This window comes from Hevea brasiliensis, chromosome 16 (assembly GCF_030052815.1).
Source record: "Hevea brasiliensis isolate MT/VB/25A 57/8 chromosome 16, ASM3005281v1, whole genome shotgun sequence".
In the NCBI taxonomy this organism is placed as follows: Eukaryota; Viridiplantae; Streptophyta; class Magnoliopsida; order Malpighiales; family Euphorbiaceae; genus Hevea; species Hevea brasiliensis.
Genome location: NC_079508.1, coordinates 40029670 through 40050220, shown reverse-complemented (window position 1 = coordinate 40050220; position 20551 = coordinate 40029670). Strand labels below are relative to the sequence as shown.

The window sequence follows — 20551 nt, the reverse complement described above, 5'->3', positions numbered from 1 at the left end:
TATAAATTACCCAACAATCATTCAACAGTTCATTGCTCCTCTATTATAAAGTGAACTTTTAATAACATATCACTTAAATATGAATATATTTCATAAAATTATTACTAAATATCTCATAATTTTAACGTGACTGAATTACAATGACAAAAATTAGTTAATAATATTGTTAGGCAATTAAAAAAAAGAAAGAAGAGCATGTTGGAATTTCTTAAGAAAATTGGTTAACGCTCATCCCAAAAGCTATAAAGTTTGATAAGTTCTCAAAACTATAAAAAAACAAACTACACTTGTTTCAAACCAATATAAAATTTTAACATATCTCTTACGCTCAAAACTGAACATCTAAAGTAAAAATAAATAGATTTTATTTTATATTTTATATTTTATTTTAAAGATAATTGAATATAAGCTACAAATTTCTTAAATCTTTAATAGAATTTATATATATATACACAAACATATAGCTGTGTAATTGAAGTAAGAAAGCTTATAAACAAGTATGCAATTGTACCCAAGCCGTTGGTGCTCATTATTTATTAATCAAATGAAAAAAGTAGAATTTCTTTATACTTTGGAAAGGCAAAGTCGCTGGGTTTTGTTGAGGAAATTAACTCTGCAATATTGCTGGTGGACTAAAGAAACTTAAAGAGTTTGGCAAACTACTAATATACCCTTGTAAAAATATGAAATTCCAGGGAAAATGCTCCCTTCCTAGCATAGGTCTGTTACTGTATGGAGTATTTATTTTGTTTTTATCTTGTTTTTTGTATGGGTACGCAGTCTGTGGAGGAATTGTTTTGTGGACAGGTACGTAGTGTTTGTTCTGTGAAATTAGCTATTCAATTCTTTCGGTATAAAAGATCCAACGAGTAGTCCAATCACCTTAAAGATCTATCTCTTTTAACATACTCATCTTCTAATTTATTTTATTTTATTAAGATTTCATTTTAAACCAGCTAATTCTGCTATGCTACACACACACACAGATATATATATAAAGTATTGCTTAAAATTCAATTTCACAATAAATTTAATTTAATTTATTTTTTTAAAATTTTTTTATCTAAATTAATTTAAAAGTTTAAAATTTAATTTAGTTCAAAAATAAAAAAAAATTAAGTTTTTTATTTTTAAATTTAAATTAAATTAAACTTTTTAAATTTAAATCAAAAAATTAAAAAATTTACTACAAATTTTAACTTATTAACTAAATTAAATTTAAATTAAAATTTTTACGTTAATCTAAATAAAAAGTTAAATTAAATTTAAATTAAAACATATCAATTAGTATAAGCAAAAAGTTTAAAAGAAATTAAATTAAAGATTCCCAATAAATACAAAGAGAAAAATTAAACATTTTACCTTAAAATGGAGAAAAGTAATTTTATTATTATATAAGCTAGAAATTAATATTTGAGTACAGACAAATATTTCTTTTAATTATTTCTAAACCAGTTGCTGGAACTGGAATTGTTTTGAAAAATACATTTTCAGCAAAAACTATTTTCAAACATCAAAAAGCCTATCTGTTCCAACTAAACAGCATAACATATATATATATTTTTTTTAAAGACAAAAAAAAAAAAAGAGAGAAAACAAAAGGGTCCGTCAGAATAAGCTACAAACTCACGAAAGTCACTCGACAAACCATGCCATTCACTATGGCCATTGAGAATCTCTCGCCCCAAATGAACTTAGAATCCACCGTTTTTAACATAAAATCCAAGCGCCTCATTGCATAGAATGGCTCACGGCTACTTGAACCTCTCTTTTTCACCCTCCTTTCATGTGATAGAGGCAATCCAGTCCATTACAAAGAAGTCCAAAAGGGATGGCTGCTCCGATCGTGGTTTGGCATGGGTAGATCTTGAAGTAGAAGTGGCCCCTCTTCCTATTCCGCTTCCTCTGCCCACAGTAGATGGTGGCGAGCAAGTTTAGGTGCAAGTGCTCGTTTTTCTTTGGAACCAAATATTGATCCAAGATCTTGATTTCTTATCATTATATGGACCCAAAGCAGACATACCTTGATTTTGTTTCATGAAACCAATTGATTTCTGAGGATTATGACCACTATTCAAACTACCAGCACTCATTGTAGAAATCCCTTGGTTTGATTTCAACAGCTCAGATGAACTTTGATTTCAACAGCTAGGCATATTGCTTAGTGGTGTATAAATTGAAATAAAAATAACTAAGTAATTGAAATAATTATTTTCACGTATAACCTTATAAAGAAATATAGAATTTCATTAATTTAAAATCTTTTACATGTTTATAGAACTTTGGAAGCAATTAAATTAATCAGGATCTTTTTTGTTCGTTTATTCCATGTTCAGTCTTATTACTCATACCTGTGATCTCTTCGTGTACTTATTTAAATTTAAGGCTTATTACTCTTATCTGTGCCCAAGTAATCCATAACAAACTATAAAGACTGGATACAAGGAATATACTAGTTAAATATCCGTATGTCTAACATGTATACATCTGTCATGTTAGGCACAAGGCCAGCGAGCAGGCATAAAGTCAAAAATAAAATCAGGCACAATGGCTAATGGGCAGGCATGAAGCTTGAAGAACAACCATATCAGACATATGTTGTCTATCAATGATCATTCTTGTGGGTAATCTTGCAACAGTAATCTCTAATTGGTATACCAATCGATCCATGCTATATATATAAGTCTAAGTATACTTTGGACAAATTAGTATTATTAAGTACTTGTAATTTCATTATTTCATGATATGTACTAATTGTGTTTCATAACATTTTCATGTCACTTGTAAAGGGAAACATAAGTCCCACATATATATTCATATTATTTTTATGTTTAACAAGTCATTTTGATTAATTTTATATCATATGCTAAGTTATTTTATGAACCTTTCTCAAGGTCCAGATTTGGTGTCTTTACTTCACCTAGCAAATTGTTCAAGATGTGGCCACTGTTTGGCCACACTTCCTTCATGGAAGTTGTTCCTCTATGTCTTGTCTTTGTTTTCCTTCTTGATTCATGTCATTTGGAGTTTTAGAACTCAAGTTATGGTCAAATAACCAAAACTGGTTCATTAACTCACTCTAGTTCCAGTTGTAGATAGATTCTAGAATCAATTTTTTCCTAATTATTTAGACATATTACAGCCACTTTTAGGCCTAATATTCTTCATAGGAGTTATTACTCTATGTCTTAAGATCACTCAGATTTAAGATTTGCAATTTTTCAAGTTTTATAGAATTAATTATAGCAAATTAACTGGCCTGGACTCAAGTACCCTGTGCCTTCAGGATTCCAAGTTCAAGTCAGTGGCTTTGTCTCTCATTTTAGGGTTCTTACACTCAAAATTTGAGGAAAGTTTATAAATCAAAGTTGGAGCCCTGTCTCTTAGGTTTTCAGAACAGTTTGGCTCATCCCAATTTGAGTTTTTTACTAAAAGTTATAGTATAAACACTGTTCTAGAGTCAAGTGATTTTTTGGTTCTATTTCAGGTTTTAGCATACTGACTTGTCCTAGTTAATTGACTTAGTTCCATTGGGTTCTAGGTTTTGGTCAAAACACCAAAATTGTAGTTTTAGGTCTTATAGAGACTTTGACTTTTGTTTCACTGCATTTTCAGTTTTGTGGATCGAGTTATGGTATTTTTGCCAAAACTGGTCGGATAGGTTCAAGTCCAGAATTTCTGGTCAGTTTGGTTCTGGACAGAATTGGTGACCTAAATTGTGCTAGGAATTTGGTTGGGTTAGAGGTAGAATTAGGTTCTGTATTCTTCATGAAAAATGTGATCCTATGTCTAACCTTTCCAATGGTTCAAGAATCAGGTCATTCTGACCTTCCTATAGTCAGTTATGGCCATTTGAACATTTACTGTTTATTTGGTCATTTTTCCAGGGCCAGATTAGGATTATCCGGATTCAAGCAGTTTTTAGGCTAGGTTAGGGACAGTTTTTGGGCATGGTTTCTTCATGCAAAATGGGGCATTATGACCCTAGTTTCATCTCCAATTGGCCTCACACTAATTGGAGTAACACAACTCTACTTATGGCTCAATAGTCACACTAGACTCATAAATCCCAAAACCTGCATGAAAATGTAACACTCCCAATTTCAATTCCTCCCAACTCCAAAACTTCAATTGACATTCATAGCACTTCTAATAGTTAACAATTGGTCTCAACATCATTAATTTTCAAGTCATACACAAAGTTCCCAAAGTTAGGTCAAAACCCTAACTCAAAATCACAATCTCTTGCAAACACATGCCAATCAACTTAATTATTACATATACTCATCAATAACACTAATAAACTTAATTAATTTCATCAAAACCATCAAACCCCAACTCTTATCATGGCTGCTGAATTCTAGGGTTCCATATACACATGGTATTTCTTTTTAATTTCATGCAAATTTGTCTTATTTTGACATACTTATACTAGTTAAAGAAGAAAATGGGGTGCATAGTGCACTAACCTTGTTTGTGTCCAACTTGGACTTGCTAAACTTTAAATTTTTCTTCACTTCTTGGCTGCCACTATCTTCCTCAATGTCTAAAAGTAAGTTTTAGTGAAGGGAGGTATGGATTTTAGGGTTAAATGGCATGGGAAATCAAGTTAGAAGAGAAAACAATGGTGAAAGCTTGGAGGGGGTGTTGGTTCGGCCATGGAAGAACAAAAAAGAAGAAGAAGACTAAATAGGATAAGAAGGAATTAATTGAAGTTGTCTTATATATATACACATATGTCTAAGTTTAATTGGCCTAATATTTTAATTATGTCATCTTATGTCATGCTTACATCATAATTAATTTCCTTTTTCTTTTCTTTCTTTTCCTTTCATCTTTCTTTTCTCATTTCCATAAATAATTTCATAATTTTAATTTATTTTTATGTGTTTTAATCTCTCTCACTTAATTGACATTTAGGTCAAAATTCATCACTGGGGTGAAATGACCAAAATGCACTTTGTTGGACTTATCGAGTTATAACTGTCCTTACCGATTGGCTAAATTTTCTTGGATTTTTCTTTGGTATTTTTATTATCATTTAGACTTCATAATTCCTTCAATTTAATCCAAAATATTTATTTCACAGGATTCCTTGCGGGTCTGGGGTTGACAACGGTCTTCACAGTCGCTTCCCATTAGGGTCACCTATAACCGTGATCTCCGGCTCATTTAACTCATTTGCAATTCATTTCTTTTATTTTTCCTTAATTTTTTTTAGTCTTTATTCAGTCAATTTATGTCTCCTCACCCTAGTTTAAGTGTAGTTCTAGACTTTCTTGCTGTCCGAACAGACAGTAGAATGTACGGACTACCTAAAGTAAAGGCGTTACAAGTTTACTAAATGTTGAATCAATATTTTTCATGTTGATAGAAGAGTTGATCCCTTGGACTTTTGCAATGTTTGTGCTTTGTTTAATTTTTAGAATTAAAATTAAAAAAAAAATGCGTTCACTCATATCCAATTTATTAAAATTGCTCCTAACGATATTTTATTATGAGGGAGTAGACCACAAAATCCTCAAACATAACAATTACATAAAAATTGAAATACATATATAAATTAAATTCAGTGGGTAGACTTGATTGTGTTGCTAATATCAATAACAAATCGATATCTAACATCAGCTTTCAACATGCGTTCCATGGCAGTGTTCACATACTCAATTGGGATAACTTCAATGTCTGCTGTTATGTTGTGTTTGGCTGCAAAATTAATCATTTCTTGTGTTTCCTCCATTCCCCCAATGCCACTACCTCCCACCATCTTCCTTCCTGTCAATAGTAAATATATATTTGACATTGTTAATTAATTTTTATTTGAATTATGAGTAAGAAGTAGACATATAGGAATGGACAATTACCCATTAACAAAGGAAAGGCTGCTAGCTCAAGTGGCTTCTCTGGAGCACCAACCAAAATCAGCTTTCCATTAGTCTTCAATAGCCCAATCAAAGGTACTAGAGGGTGCGTTGCAGACACCGTATCAATTATACCATCCATTGTGCCCATTGTAGCCTGTACCAGCAAGATTTATCAGGATCAGAAATTAAGTATACATGCACATAGGCAACTTCTCTTGAGTGTAAATTATAAATTATACGTACCTTCATTTGATCTTGGTCACGGCTAACCAAAAATGAATCAGCACCAAGATGTTCAACAGCCTCCTGTTTCTTGCTAGGTGAGGTGCTAATCACAGTCACCTTAACCCCCATACCCTTGGCAAATTTCACTGCCATATGACCTAGCCCACTGAGGCCAACTACGCCCACATGCATGCCGGGCTTGTCAAGTCCATAATATTTTAAGGGCTGTACACCGTGATTCCAGCACAAAGGAGAGGAGCAGTAGAATCAAGAGGCAAGGTATCTGGAATACGAACGATGAAGTGCTCATCGGCAACCATGATGTCAGAGTACCCGCCGTAAGTGATGGTTCCGTCATAGTACTTCGCACCATAGGTGAGTATCGTTTCTGCGCAGTAATTTTCAAGATTGTTCGTGCAGTTATGGCAGGAGTGGCATGATCCCACAATGCAGCCCACACCAACTTTATCTCCCACCTTGAATTTTTCCACTTTGCTGCCAACCTCTGTCACCACTCCCACAATCTCATGTCTGCATCATAAAATCACCAGAAAAGATCATTTTTAATATTGGTTGATGGGATTCCAACGCTTAACTTTACACCGTTAAACATTTTAATTGCTAATGTGATCAGAATACGTACCCAGGGACAAGAGGGTAAGTGGAAGTGCCCCATTCATTCTTGACCATGTGAAGGTCCGAGTGGCACATTCCACAGTAAAGAACCTTGAAACAAACGTCTTTCTCTCCTGTTGCCCTGCACAAACATGTCATTTATGGATAATTAGGAAGAACTGGATTATCGAATTTGTTCTCAGACATTTAAGAAAAAGAAGATTTGTTGATTTAAAAGAGACACAAGAAAGATTTATGGAATTATAAGAAGAAAAAGAACCTCCTGGAGAAGTTGAAGGGAGAAAGGACACCAGATTCGTCTCTTGCAGCCCATCCGAATGCCTGTTTGGGATGCTCTTCTTCTGGCAATTTGGCGACCATTTTTCTTCGCAAGAAATTTAGATGGAAAATACAATATAGCAAAGAGATTTGCAGATGAGTCGAAAGCAGATAGCTTGAATGCTAGCTTCTGGTGATGGGTTAGGGGGTACGTGCCCATCAATATATATAGTAGTTGGAAGTTGAAAGAATCTTGGTTGGGCGATGGAGTGATGACGTATTAGGTGAGCTTTTCCTCTTTGGGCCTTACGTATCGGCTGACCGAAGAGCCAGCCGCAAGACTAGGAAGAAGTCAAAAAAACACAGAAAATTTTAAAATAAGGCTGCTTACCTAATCAAATATGTAATAAAATAATAATTATATCAATTAAATTTAATAAGAGAATAACAGGCTCATTAAAAAAGATCTCATTTTTTTTCAAGTTATTATTATAATTATTTCTGTCTAATGACATCAAAAATTTAAATATTTACAAGTATAGCCTTTTAATCTAGTTCTTTTAATTGTGAACCAATTGATAGATTTTGAAATTTTAATTAAATTTTATTCAATTTTCGAATTAAAATTGGGATTGTGCCCCTTGACATATATGTCATCACACCTGACATTTTTTTATTATATTTGAGTGAGTACCACATGACATACACGAAATTAAAAAAAAAAAAGTTTAATCATAGAAAGGGTAAACTTGTAATATATCAAATTTCTTCCTGCACTTTCTTCATCCTCCTCCATCACCAACGATGTATCAAATCTAAGCTCTCTAGCCCCTGAAATCAAAACCATAACCCTCTCTCAATATTTCATTCTATTCTTCTTCTTTTTTCGGTCCAATAAGGCATCATATGCTCAAGATTCCTCCTCACAGACACTCTAATCTCAAGCGACTTACCTCCCGCATCGTTCAACTCATTCGTTGAAGATAGCTCCAACAAGTGTTTTCTCTTCCTCTTCAAATTCTCATTCCGATTCTCAACCCTAATTCTTGATTAATGATTATCCATTTTGCCTTAATTGATAGATTTTTTAGGAAATTGACGTTGCCAAGAGACAATATGCCAAGCTGAACCCAATTGATATGAATGCAGTGATGGAGGCCTGTGTTTGCTGCTACGATATTAATTCAGTTCTTCGAATATTTTGTGAGATGTTGAAGCCGGAAAGTTGTGGCGTTGATGGGATCACATATGGTACACTATTGAAGGTACTCCCGCTACTTCAAAATTTCCAAACATCAATATGAATCCTTCTTCTTAATTTGCTATTTGAAAGGGTTTGGGAGATGCTCGAAGAATCAATGAAGCATTTCAAATACTTGGTCCCTGGAACAAGGTTTTGTTTTCCCCCAAAACAATAGAATATGTTTTTTGCGTTACCATTACTATCATTGGGCTTACTTCTATTTGCCTTGCTTGCTCTGTTGTAGTGTAGGAGATATATGCTGCACTAATGGCCTTCTTGCACATTATGGTTTTTCACTTCTTGAAGGAGGCAATCCTCCTATCTTGATTGAATGCAAACTTGGCAGAGCAAAATGCAGATAATGATGGAATGTGCTATGCATCAAACTAGTGAAGGGGAAGGAAAAATCATCAACCTGATGATAATAGCTGCTTTGAAGAAGGAAGAAGAAAGAATGAACTTTTAATTTAGGGTATAGGATTATGGAAGTTGCAAATTTAGCCTTTCTTTAGGGTTTTCTTTTTTTTTTTTTTTTTTTTTTTAGCTTGCTATGTGTCATGTAAGACTCACCCAAAATATAATAAAAAATTATCAGTTTTAATGACACCTTAGCAGGGCAATCCCCTCCGATTTCAATTTCAAATCTGAATAAAATTTAATCAAAATTTTAAAATCTGATTAATTGATTCAAAATTAGAAAATTTTGATTAAAACACTTTTGCTAGCAAAGGCTTGAATTGTTGGCTCCATTAGGCCCTTTTTTTTCATATTTTCTATAAATAATTGGTTCTCTCACAATAATCTGATTCTTGAATTTATGCTTTGAGTTCTATCAAAAGATTGAAAGGTCTTTAGTTGAGAGGCCTTTTATTAGTTTTTTAATTTTTAATGTTTGTCTCTATATTGTATGGAGTCAGTGACAAATGCAAAAAGTCAATTGAGAGGTCCAATTAAAATATGTTACTTATAAAAATAACATGCATAAAATAAATATAAGTTAAACAAAAGAATTTCTAATACAAAATTAATATGCTGTTATAATTAATTGAATTACAATGCTAGTAGTTTATTATTTGTTAAATGAAATTTATTCATAATAATTTTATTGTCAATACTTATAAATACATCTATTTTAATATAAATTACCAAACAATCATTCAACAGTTCATTGCTCGTCTATTATAAAGTGAACTTTTAATAACATATCACTTAAATATGAATATATTTCATAAAATTATTACTAAATATCTCATAATTTTAACGTGATTGAACTACAATGACAAAAATTAGTTAATAATATTGTTAGGCAATTAAAAAAAAGAAAGAAGAGCATGTTGGAATTTCTTAAGAAAATTGGTTGAAGCTCATCCCAAAAGCTATCAAGGGGGAGAAGTGCTCAAAGCCTTATAAAAAACACACTACTCTTGTTTCAAACCAATATAAAATTTTAACATATCTCTCACGCTCAAAACTGAACATCTAAAGCAAAAAATAGATAGATTTTATTACATATTTTATATTTTAATTTAAAGAGAATTGAATATAAGCCACAAATTTCTTAAATCTTTAATAGAATTTTTTTATATATATATACACAAACATATAGCTGTGTAATTGAAGTAAGAAAGCTTATAAACAAGTATGCAATTGTACCCAAGCCGTTGGTGCTCATTATTTATTAATCAAATGAAAAAAGTAGAATTTCTTTATACTTTGGAAAGGCAAAGTCGCTGGGTTTTGTTGAGGAAATTAACTCTGCAATATTGCTGGTGGACTAAAGAAACTTAAAGAGTTTGGCAAACTACTAATATACCCTTGTAAAAATATGAAATTCCAGGGAAAATGCTCCCCTTCCCTAGCATAGGTCTGTTACTGTATGGAGTATTTATTTTGTTTTTATCTTGTTTTTTGTATGGGTACGCAGTCTGTGGAGGAATTGTTTTGTGGACAGGTACGTAGTGTTTGTTCTGTGAAATTAGCTATTCAATTCTTTCGGTATAAAAGATCCAACGAGTAGTCCAATCACCTTAAAGATCTATCTCTTTTAACATACTCATCTTCTAATTTATTTTATTTTATTAAGATTTCATTTTAAACCAGCTAATTCTGCTATGCTACACACACACACAGATATATATATAAAGTATTGCTTAAAATTCAATTTCACAATAAATTTAATTTAATTTATTTTTTTAAAATTTTTTTATCTAAATTAATTTAAAAGTTTAAAATTTAATTTAGTTCAAAAATAAAAAAAAATTAAGTTTTTTATTTTTAAATTTAAATTAAATTAAACTTTTTAAATTTAAATCAAAAAATTAAAAAATTTACTACAAATTTTAACTTATTAACTAAATTAAATTTAAATTAAAATTTTTACGTTAATCTAAATAAAAAGTTAAATTAAATTTAAATTAAAACATATCAATTAGTATAAGCAAAAAGTTTAAAAGAAATTAAATTAAAGATTCCCAATAAATACAAAGAGAAAAATTAAACATTTTACCTTAAAATGGAGAAAAGTAATTTTATTATTATATAAGCTAGAAATTAATATTTGAGTACAGACAAATATTTCTTTTAATTATTTCTAAACCAGTTGCTGGAACTGGAATTGTTTTGAAAAATACATTTTCAGCAAAAACTATTTTCAAACATCAAAAAGCCTATCTGTTCCAACTAAACAGCATAACATATATATATATATATTTTTTTTTAAAGACAAAAAAAAAAAAGAGAGAAAACAAAAGGGTCCGTCAGAATAAGCTACAAACTCACGAAAGTCACTCGACAAACCATGCCATTCACTATGGCCATTGAGAATCTCTCGCCCCAAATGAACTTAGAATCCACCGTTTTTAACATAAAATCCAACTGCCTCGCTGCATAGAATGGCTCACGGCTACTTGAACCTCTCTTTTTTCACCCCTCCTTTCATGTGATAGAGGCAATCCAGTCCATTACAGCAAGTCCAAAAGGGATGGCTGCTCCGACTGTGGTTTGGCATGGGTAGATCTTGAAGTAGAAGTGGCCCCTCTTCCTATTCCGCTTCCTCTGCCCACAGCAGTAGATGGTGGCGGAGCAAGTTTAGGTGCAAGCTGCTCGTTTTTGCTGGAACCAAATATTGATCCAAGATCTGTTGATTTCTTATCATTATATGGACCCAAAGCAGACATACCTTGATTTTGTTTCATGAAACCAATTGATTTCTGAGGATTATGACCACTATTCAAACTACCAGCACTCATTGTAGAAATCCCTTGGTTTGATTTCAACAGCTCAGATGAACTTTGATTTCAACAGCTAAGCATATTGCTTAGTGGTGTATAAATTGAAATAAAAATAACTAAGTAATTGAAATAATTATTTTCACGTATAACCTTATAAAGAAATATAGAATTTCATTAATTTAAAATCTTTTACATGTTTATAGAACTTTGGAAGCAATTAAATTAATCAGGATCTTTTTTGTTCGTTTATTCCATGTTCAGTCTTATTACTCATACCTGTGATCTCTTCGTGTACTTATTTAAATTTAAGGCTTATTACTCTTATCTGTGCCCAAGTAATCCATAACAAACTATAAAGACTGGATACAAGGAATATACTAGTTAAATATCCGTATGTCTAACATGTATACATCTGTCATGTTAGGCACAAGGCCAGCGAGCAGGCATAAAGTCAAAAATAAAATCAGGCACAATGGCTAATGGGCAGGCATGAAGCTTGAAGAACAACCATATCAGACATATGTTGTCTATCAATGATCATTCTTGTGGGTAGTACTGCAACCAGTAATCTCTAATTGGTATACCAATCGATCCATGCTATATATATAAGTCTAAGTATACTTTGGACAAATTAGTATTATTAAGTACTTGTAATTTCATTATTTCATGATATGTACTAATTGTGTTTCATAACATTTTCATGTCACTTGTAAAGGGAAACATAAGTCCCACATATATATTCATATTATTTTTATGTTTAACAAGTCATTTTGATTAATTTTATATCATATGCTAAGTTATTTTATGAACCTTTCTCAAGGTCCAGATTTGGTGTCTTTACTAGCAAATTGTTCAAGATGTGGCCACTGTTTGGCCACACTTCCTTCATGGAAGTTGTTCCTCTATGTCTTGTCTTTGTTTTCCTTTTTGATTCATGTCATTTGGAGTTTTAGAACTCAAGTTATGGTCAAATAACCAAAACTGGTTCATTAACTCACTCTAGTTCCAGTTGCAGGTAGATTCTAGAATCAATTTTTTCCTAATTATTTAGATATATTACAGCCACTTTTAGGCCTAATATTCTTCATAGGAGTTATTACTCTATGTCTTAAGATCACTCAGATTTAAGATTTGCAATTTTTCAAGTTTTATAGAATTAATTATAGCAAATTAACTGGCCTGGACTCAAGTACCTTGTGCCTTCAGGATTCCAAGTTCAAGTCAGTGGCTTTGTCTCTCATTTTAGGGTTCTTACACTCAAAATTTGAGGAAAGTTTATAAATCAAAGTTGGAGCCCTGTCTCTTAGGTTTTCAGAACAGTTTGGCTCATCCCAATTTGAGTTTTTTACTAAAAGTTATAGTATAAACACTGTTCTAGAGTCAAGTGATTTTTTGGTTCTATTTCAGGTTTTAGCATACTGACTTGTCCTAGTTAATTGACTTAGTTCCATTGGGTTCTAGGTTTTGGTCAAAACACCAAAATTGTAGTTTTAGGTCTTATAGAGACTTTGACTTTTGTTTCACTGCATTTTCAGTTTTGTGGATCGAGTTATGGTATTTTTGCCAAAACTGGTCGGATAGGTTCAAGTCCAGAATTTCTGGTCAGTTTGGTTCTGGACAGAATTGGTGACCTAAATTGTGCTAGGAATTTGGTTGGGTTAGAGGTAGAATTAGGTTCTGTATTCTTCATGAAAAATGTGATCCTATGTCTAACCTTTCCAATGGTTCAAGAATCAGGTCATTCTGACCTTCCTATAGTCAGTTATGGCCATTTGAACATTTACTGTTTATTTGGTCATTTTTCCAGGGCCAGATTAGGATTATCCGGATTCAAGCAGTTTTTAGGCTAGGTTAGGGACAGTTTTTGGGCATGGTTTCTTCATGCAAAATGGGGCATTATGACCCTAGTTTCATCTCCAATTGGCCTCACACTAATTGGAGTAACACAACTCTACTTATGGCTCAATAGTCACACTAGACTCATAAATCCCAAAACCTGCATGAAAATGTAACACTCCCAATTTCAATTCCTCCCAACTCCCAAACTTCAATTGACATTCATAGCACTTCTAATAGTTAACAATTGGTCTCAACATCATTAATTTTCAAGTCATACACAAAGTTCCCAAAGTTAGGTCAAAACCCTAACTCAAAATCACAATCTCTTGCAAACACATGCCAATCAACTTAATTATTACATATACTCATCAATAACACTAATAAACTTAATTAATTTCATCAAAACCATCAAACCCCAACTCTTGTCATGGCTGCTGAATTCTAGGGTTCCATATACACATGGTATTTCTTTTTAATTTCATGCAAATTTGTCTTAATTTGACATACTTATACTAGTTAAAGAAGAAAATGGGGTGCATAGTGCACTAACTGTAACGTCCTCACCAAAGGTAGTCCGTATATTTTACTGTTCTGATGACTAATGTCTGTACGGACAATAAAAATGTCTGGAACTACACTTAAACTATAGTGAGGAGGCATAAATTAATGAAATAAATATTAAAAAAATATAGGAAAAATTTTCAGAAATAAAATAAAATTTAGAGAATTTATTTATTTGGTACAAAAATAATAAAAATAACCCGATATGCACCATGAAAGGCATTTTGGTCATTTCACCCCTAGATGTGAATTTTGACTTAAATGTCAAATTAAAATTGGAAATAGAATAATTAACATAAATTAATTTTATGAATTTGAAATTGAAAAATGAGAAGAGAAAGAAAAAGAAAAGAAAAGAAAAGAAAAGAAAAGGAAAGAAAAGAAAAGAAAGGAAAGAAAAGAAAAGAAAGGAAAGAAAAGAAAAGAAAGGAAATAGATTTATGAAATTTAAAAACAATAAAGTACACATAAATATATATATAAATACCCACAAGAGACAAAACCCACCAACCCTCTTCTTCTTCCTCTTCTCTCTCCCTCCTTGCCGTCTCCCTTAGTGTCTCCCTCCCTCCATTTTTGTTCTTCTTAAAGCTTGATTTTCCAAGCTTTCTCCTCCCCAAAACCCATAGACCCCTTCACAAAAAATTTAGCCCACACCATAAGGAAGCTTTAGATACCCATTAGAAGAAGAAAGATTAAAGTTTGAAGTGGGTCACAAGAGGTTAGTGCACTAATCCCTCTTCTTCTCTTTATTAAACATGAAAAGCATGTTTAGCTAAGCATAAATACCATTAAAACAAAAAGAAAAACTAGAGGAAAGAACCCTTGAATTTTTGGCAGCCATGGAACTTGAAATTTATTGTTTTTAAGTGATGAAAAATGGTTCTATGAGAATGTATAATTAGTTGAAATGTTTGGGTGTTTGATTGTGTAAATTTGAAACTTTGAAAACTAGGGTTTGTGTAAATGTTGAGGACTTTGTGTAAAATGTTGAAATTGATCTATTGGGATGAGATTGTTGCTTATAGAAGTGTATTGCATGCAAATTGAAGTAAGGAAGTTGGAGGAGGTTGAGTTTTGGAAGTGTCAATTTTCTGCAGGTTGTGTTTGTTGAGGGCAGTGTACATTTTAGGCCATAAATAAAATTGTGTGACCCCAATTGGTATAAGGCCAATTGGAGGTGAAACTAGACCCAAAATAGCCCATTTTCCATGAAGAAACCATGCCCAAATTCTGTCCAAAACTTGACCTAAATACTGTCCAAATTCGGATTTCCCTGCAACCCAACCCAGAAAATGACCAAATGAACAGTACGTGTTCATTTGGTCATAACTCTCTCTATACTGGTCCAATTGACCTAAAATTTTAACCATGGAAAGTTTAGACATAGGGCTACATTTTTCATGAAGACCACTTAACCCAGTTTTGCCTTTAACAAATTCAAATTGTTAGCACAAGTTGGGTCACTGAAACTGCCAACCCAGAAAATGACCAAATGAACAGTACGTGTTCATTTGGTCATAACTCTCTCTATACTGGTCCAATTGACCTAAAATTTTAACCATGGAAATTTTAGACATAGGGCTACACTTTTCATGAAGACCACTTAACCCAGTTTTGCCTTTAACCAATTCAAATTATTAGCACAAATTGGGTCACTGAAACTGCCAACCCAGAAAATGACCAAAATACTGTTCCTTTGGTATGCTTGACCAGTTTTGGCAAAAATGCCATAACTTGGTCTCCAAAGCTGCAAATTGAGTGAAACTAGTGCCAAAAGTTTTATAAGACATAGCACAACAATTTTTATGTTTTGACCAAGCTCTAGAAACCATTGCATCCTAGGGAAAATATTAGCCAAAGTTAGGAATTGAAATCTAGAAAATGTTAAGTTGAACCCAGAATGCCATTTGATACCTGTGTGTTCATTTGGCCATAACTCCCACTAGGAAATTCCATTTGAGATTTGCCAATATGATCTAGAAACATGATACTTAGGGATACAATATTGATTTAGACACCTTTGCCAAATTCTAAGTGTAAAGACCCTAAAAAGAGGGTCAAACATACTGCCCTGAAGTTGATTTTTGCCCTTATAGGACTGAGAGTCCAGGTTAATACATTGACCATAACTCACTATACCAAGCTTGAAAAATTATGAAATTGTACCTGGGAGTCCCTAAGACATAGAGGAACATATCTTGTGAAGGAACCTAAGTCTAAAAATGACAATAAGATGATCAAATGACTGGTCAAGGTTTATTGACTAGAAATTGTAAATTCTGGACAGCTTAGAGGCAAAGGGACCAATTATGGTATTTTGACCATAACTTGAGTTCTATAACTCCAAATTCAGTGATTCAAAAACTAAAATTCAAGTTTAAACATAGAGGAACAATTGTTATGAAGGAAGTGTGACTAAATAGACATCCTAACCTAGTCAAATTCCTAGATAAAAATAACACATCAACATGAACCTAAAGAAAGGTTCATGGGAAAAATGCTATATATGATAATTAAAATACTCATAAGGATAATTAAATATTAAAAATGATATGAATATGTAAATTGGGACTAATGTCCCATTAATATGAAATTAATGGTACCAATGAATAGTACTAGAAAATAGTAACAGTGAATAGTGCTAAAATAATTAAAAATGTTTAATTGCCCATAGTATACCTAGACTTATTTATTTAGTTTGGATAAATTGGTATACCAATTAGGGACCACAGATAGCAGTACTGCTTATAGAGCAAATCATGAACTGACAATATATGTCTGATATGATTGTTCTACAGGCTATATGCCTACTTACTGGCCATTGTGCCTACTTTATTTCTGGCTTTACAAGCTGGCGATAGTCTCGTGCCCGACGGTGGCCTCGTGCTGATGGATGTATCTGAGGGTAGACATATGGCTGTCTAACCCGTATACTCCCGTGTATCCAGCTTTTATAATTTGTTATAGGATTCTTGGGCATTGATAATAATTAATTAATACTGAATATACAATAAGTAAACAGGAAAGACCCCAATAATTTTAATTGATTCCAAAGTGTAAAAAAATGTAAAAGACCCAGAATTTATGATTTGTAAATATTATTTCAATTGTTTAATTATTATTATTATAAATTATGCACCACTAAGCGTTATGCTTAGCGCGTTGGTTTTCCATCGCGTAGGTACTGAAGATCAGCAGCCGCCACAGTAGTATTCGGACAGAGTTTCGACCAGATCTGCCACCGATCAGAGTCACCTCATCAGTCTTTTGTATTTTGGTAGGGCCCATGTGTAGCCTAGTATTTTGGTTCATTATGTCTAGTCATTATGTAATTACTAGTTTATGATGTATTTTATTTTGGACTTGAAATGAAAACTTATAATTTATTATCTATGAATTTCAATATGAATGCAATAGATGACACTTCATTTTGAGATCTCATAAATAGTTGCGAATGATATGATAAAAGAGAATATGATATGGAAATATGTGAGATGACTATGAATATGTTAACAGGTGATAGTGGAACCCGCCAGATGCTAATAAAACAGAGGAGGATCTGTTCGGGTCTCCACAAAAATAAGATATAAAAAAAAAAAAAAATTCTACACGTAAATTACCTGATTTAAAGGACATTAAAATTTACAATAGACATGACAAGACAAGATAGGGTGCTCCGGCACCGAATGTGGCACTTCTTGCTCGGCTATACAATAGACGGGTAAGGGCGTCACACTAACCTTGTTTGTGTCCAACTTGGACTTGCTAAACTTTAAATTTTTCTTCACTTCTTGGCTGCCACTATCTTCCTCAATGTCTAAAAGTAAGTTTTAGTGAAGGGAGGAATGGATTTTAGGGTTAAATGGCATGGGAAATCAAGTTAGAAGAGAAAACAATGGTGAAAGCTTGGAGGGGGTGTTGGTTCGGCCATGGAAGAACAAAAAAGAAGAAGAAGACTAAATAGGATAAGAAGGAATTAATTGAAGTTGTCTTATATATATACACATATGTCTAAGTTTAATTGGCCTAATATTTTAATTATGTCATCTTATGTCATGCTTACATCATAATTAATTTCCTTTTTCTTTTCTTTCTTTTCCTTTCTTCTTTCTTTTCTCATTTCCATAAATAATTTCATAATTTTAATTTATTTTTATGTGTTTTAATCTCTCTCACTTAATTGAGATTTAGGTCAAAATTCATCACTGGGGGTGAAATGACCAAAATGCACTTTGTTGGACTTATCGAGTTATAACTGTCCTTACCGATTGGCTAAATTTTCTTGGATTTTTCTTTGATATTTTTATTATCATTTAGACTTCATAATTCCTTCAATTTAATCCAAAATATTTATTTCACAGGATTCCTTGCGGGTCTGGGGTTGACAACTGTCTTCACAATCGCTTCCCATTAGGGTCACCCATCGCCGTGATCTCCGGCTCATTTAACTCATTTGCAATTCATTTCTTTTATTTTTTCTTAATTTTTCTTGGTCTTTATTCAGTCAATTTATGTCTCCTCACCCTAGTTTAAGTGTAGTTCCAGACTTCCTGGCTGTCCGAACAGACGTTAGTCGTCAGAACAGTAGAATGTACGGACTACATAAAGTACGTTACAAGTTTACTAAATGTTGAATCAATATTTTTCATGTTGATAGAAGAGTTGATCCCTTGGACTTTTGCAATGTTTGTGCTTTGTTTAATTTTTAGAATTAAAATTTAAAAAAAAATGCGTTCACTCATATCCAATTTATTAAAATTGCTCCTCATGATATTATATTATGAGGGAGTAGACCACAAAATCCTCAAACATAACAATTACATAAAAATTGAAATACATAGATAAAATAAATTCAGTGGGTAGACTTGATTGTGTTGCTAATATCAATAACAAATCGATATCTAACATCAGCTTTCAACATGCGTTCCATAGCAGTGTTCACATACTCAATTGGGATGACTTCAATGTCTGCTGTTATGTTGTGTTTGGCTGCAAAATTAATCATTTCTTGTGTTTCCTCCATTCCACCAATGCCACTACCTCCCACCATCTTCCTTCCTGTCAATAGTAAATATATATTTGACATTGTTAATTAATTTTTATTTGAATTATGAGTAAGAAGTAGACATATAGGAATGGACAATTACCCATTAACAAAGGAAAGGCTGCTAGCTCAAGTGGCTTCTCTGGAGCACCAACCAAAATCAGCTTTCCATTAGTCTTCAATAGCCCAATCAAAGGTACTAGAGGGTGCGTTGCAGACACCGTATCAATTATACCATCCATTGTGCCCATTGTAGCCTGTACCAGCAAGATTTATCAGGATCAGAAATTAAGTATACATGCACATAGGCAACTTCTCTTGAGTGTAAATTATAAATTATACGTACCTTCATTTGATCTTGGTCACGGCTAACCAAAAATGAATCAGCACCAAGATGTTCAACAGCCTCCTGTTTCTTGCTAGGTGAGGTGCTAATCACAGTCACCTTAACCCCCATACCCTTGGCAAATTTCACTGCCATATGACCTAGCCCACCGAGGCCAACTACGCCCACATGCATGCCGGGCTTGTCAAGTCCATAATATTTTAAGGGGCTGTACACCGTGATTCCAGCACAAAGGAGAGGAGCAGTAGAATCAAGAGGCAAGGTATCTGGAATACGAACGATGAAGTGCTCATCGGCAACCATGATGTCAGAGTACCCGCCGTAAGTGATGGTTCCGTCATAGTACTTCGCACCATAGGTGAGTATCGTTTCTGCGCAGTAATTTTCAAGATTGTTCGTGCAGTTATGGCAGGAGTGGCATGATCCCACAATGCAGCCCACACCAACTTTATCTCCCACCTTGAATTTTTCCACTTTGCTGCCAACCTCTGTCACCACTCCCACAATCTCATGTCTGCATCATAAAATCACCAGAAAAGATCATTTTTAATATTGGTTGATGGGATTCCAACGCTTAACTTTACACCGTTAAACATTTTAATTGCTAATGTGATCAGAATACGTACCCAGGGACAAGAGGGTAAGTGGAAGTGCCCCATTCATTCTTGACCATGTGAAGGTCCGAGTGGCACATTCCACAGTAAAGAACCTTGAAACAAACGTCTTTCTCTCCTGTTGCCCTGCACAAACATGTCATTTATGGATAATTAGGAAGAACTGGATTATCGAATTTGTTCTCAGACATTTAAGAAAAAGAAGATTTGTTGATTTAAAAGAGACACAAGAAAGATTTATGGAATTATAAGAAGAAAAAGAACCTCCTGGAGAAGTTGAAGGGAGAAAGGACACCAGATTCGTCTCTTGCAGCCCATCCGAATGCCTGTTTGGGATGCTCTTCTTCTGGCAATTTGGCGACCATTTTTCTTCGCAAGAAATTTAGATGGAAAATACAATATAGCAAAGAGATTTGCAGATGAGTCGAAAGCAGATAGCTTGAATGCTAGCTTCTGGTGATGGGTTAGGGGGTACGTGCCCATCAATATATATAGTAGTTGGAAGTTGAAAGAATCTTGGTTGGGCGATGGAGTGATGACGTATTAGGTGAGCTTTTCCTCTTTGGGCCTTACGTATCGGCTGACCGAAGAGCCAGCCGCAAGACTAGGAAGAAGTCAAAAAAACACAGAAAATTTTAAAATAAGGCTGCTTACCTAATCAAATATGTAATAAAATAATAATTATATC

General features: G+C 33.2%; 2 protein-coding genes and 1 pseudogene across 2 annotated transcripts; 1 reads left to right on the top strand and 2 right to left on the bottom strand.

Annotated features, from left to right (window-relative positions):
* Positions 1–5465: 5465 nt before the first annotated feature.
* On the bottom strand, positions 5466–7166 carry LOC131174555 (probable mannitol dehydrogenase; annotated as a pseudogene).
* A 904-nt stretch (positions 7167–8070) lies between these two features.
* Positions 8071–8713, top strand: LOC131174779 (pentatricopeptide repeat-containing protein At5g10690-like). The gene is made up of 2 exons (XM_058138718.1): positions 8071–8248; positions 8317–8713. Exons 1-2 carry the CDS (start codon positions 8123–8125, stop codon positions 8473–8475), a joined length of 285 nt encoding a protein of 94 aa, XP_057994701.1. The 5' UTR covers positions 8071–8122; the 3' UTR covers positions 8476–8713.
* A 9947-nt stretch (positions 8714–18660) lies between these two features.
* Positions 18661–20309, bottom strand: LOC131174570 (probable mannitol dehydrogenase). The gene is made up of 5 exons (XM_058138282.1): positions 20128–20309; positions 19876–19989; positions 19250–19763; positions 19007–19160; positions 18661–18917 (listed from the first exon to the last, which is right to left on the bottom strand). The coding sequence occupies exons 1-5, from the start codon at positions 20226–20228 to the stop codon at positions 18712–18714; spliced, it is 1089 nt and encodes a 362-aa protein (XP_057994265.1). The 5' UTR covers positions 20229–20309; the 3' UTR covers positions 18661–18711.
* Positions 20310–20551: the final 242 nt, after the last annotated feature.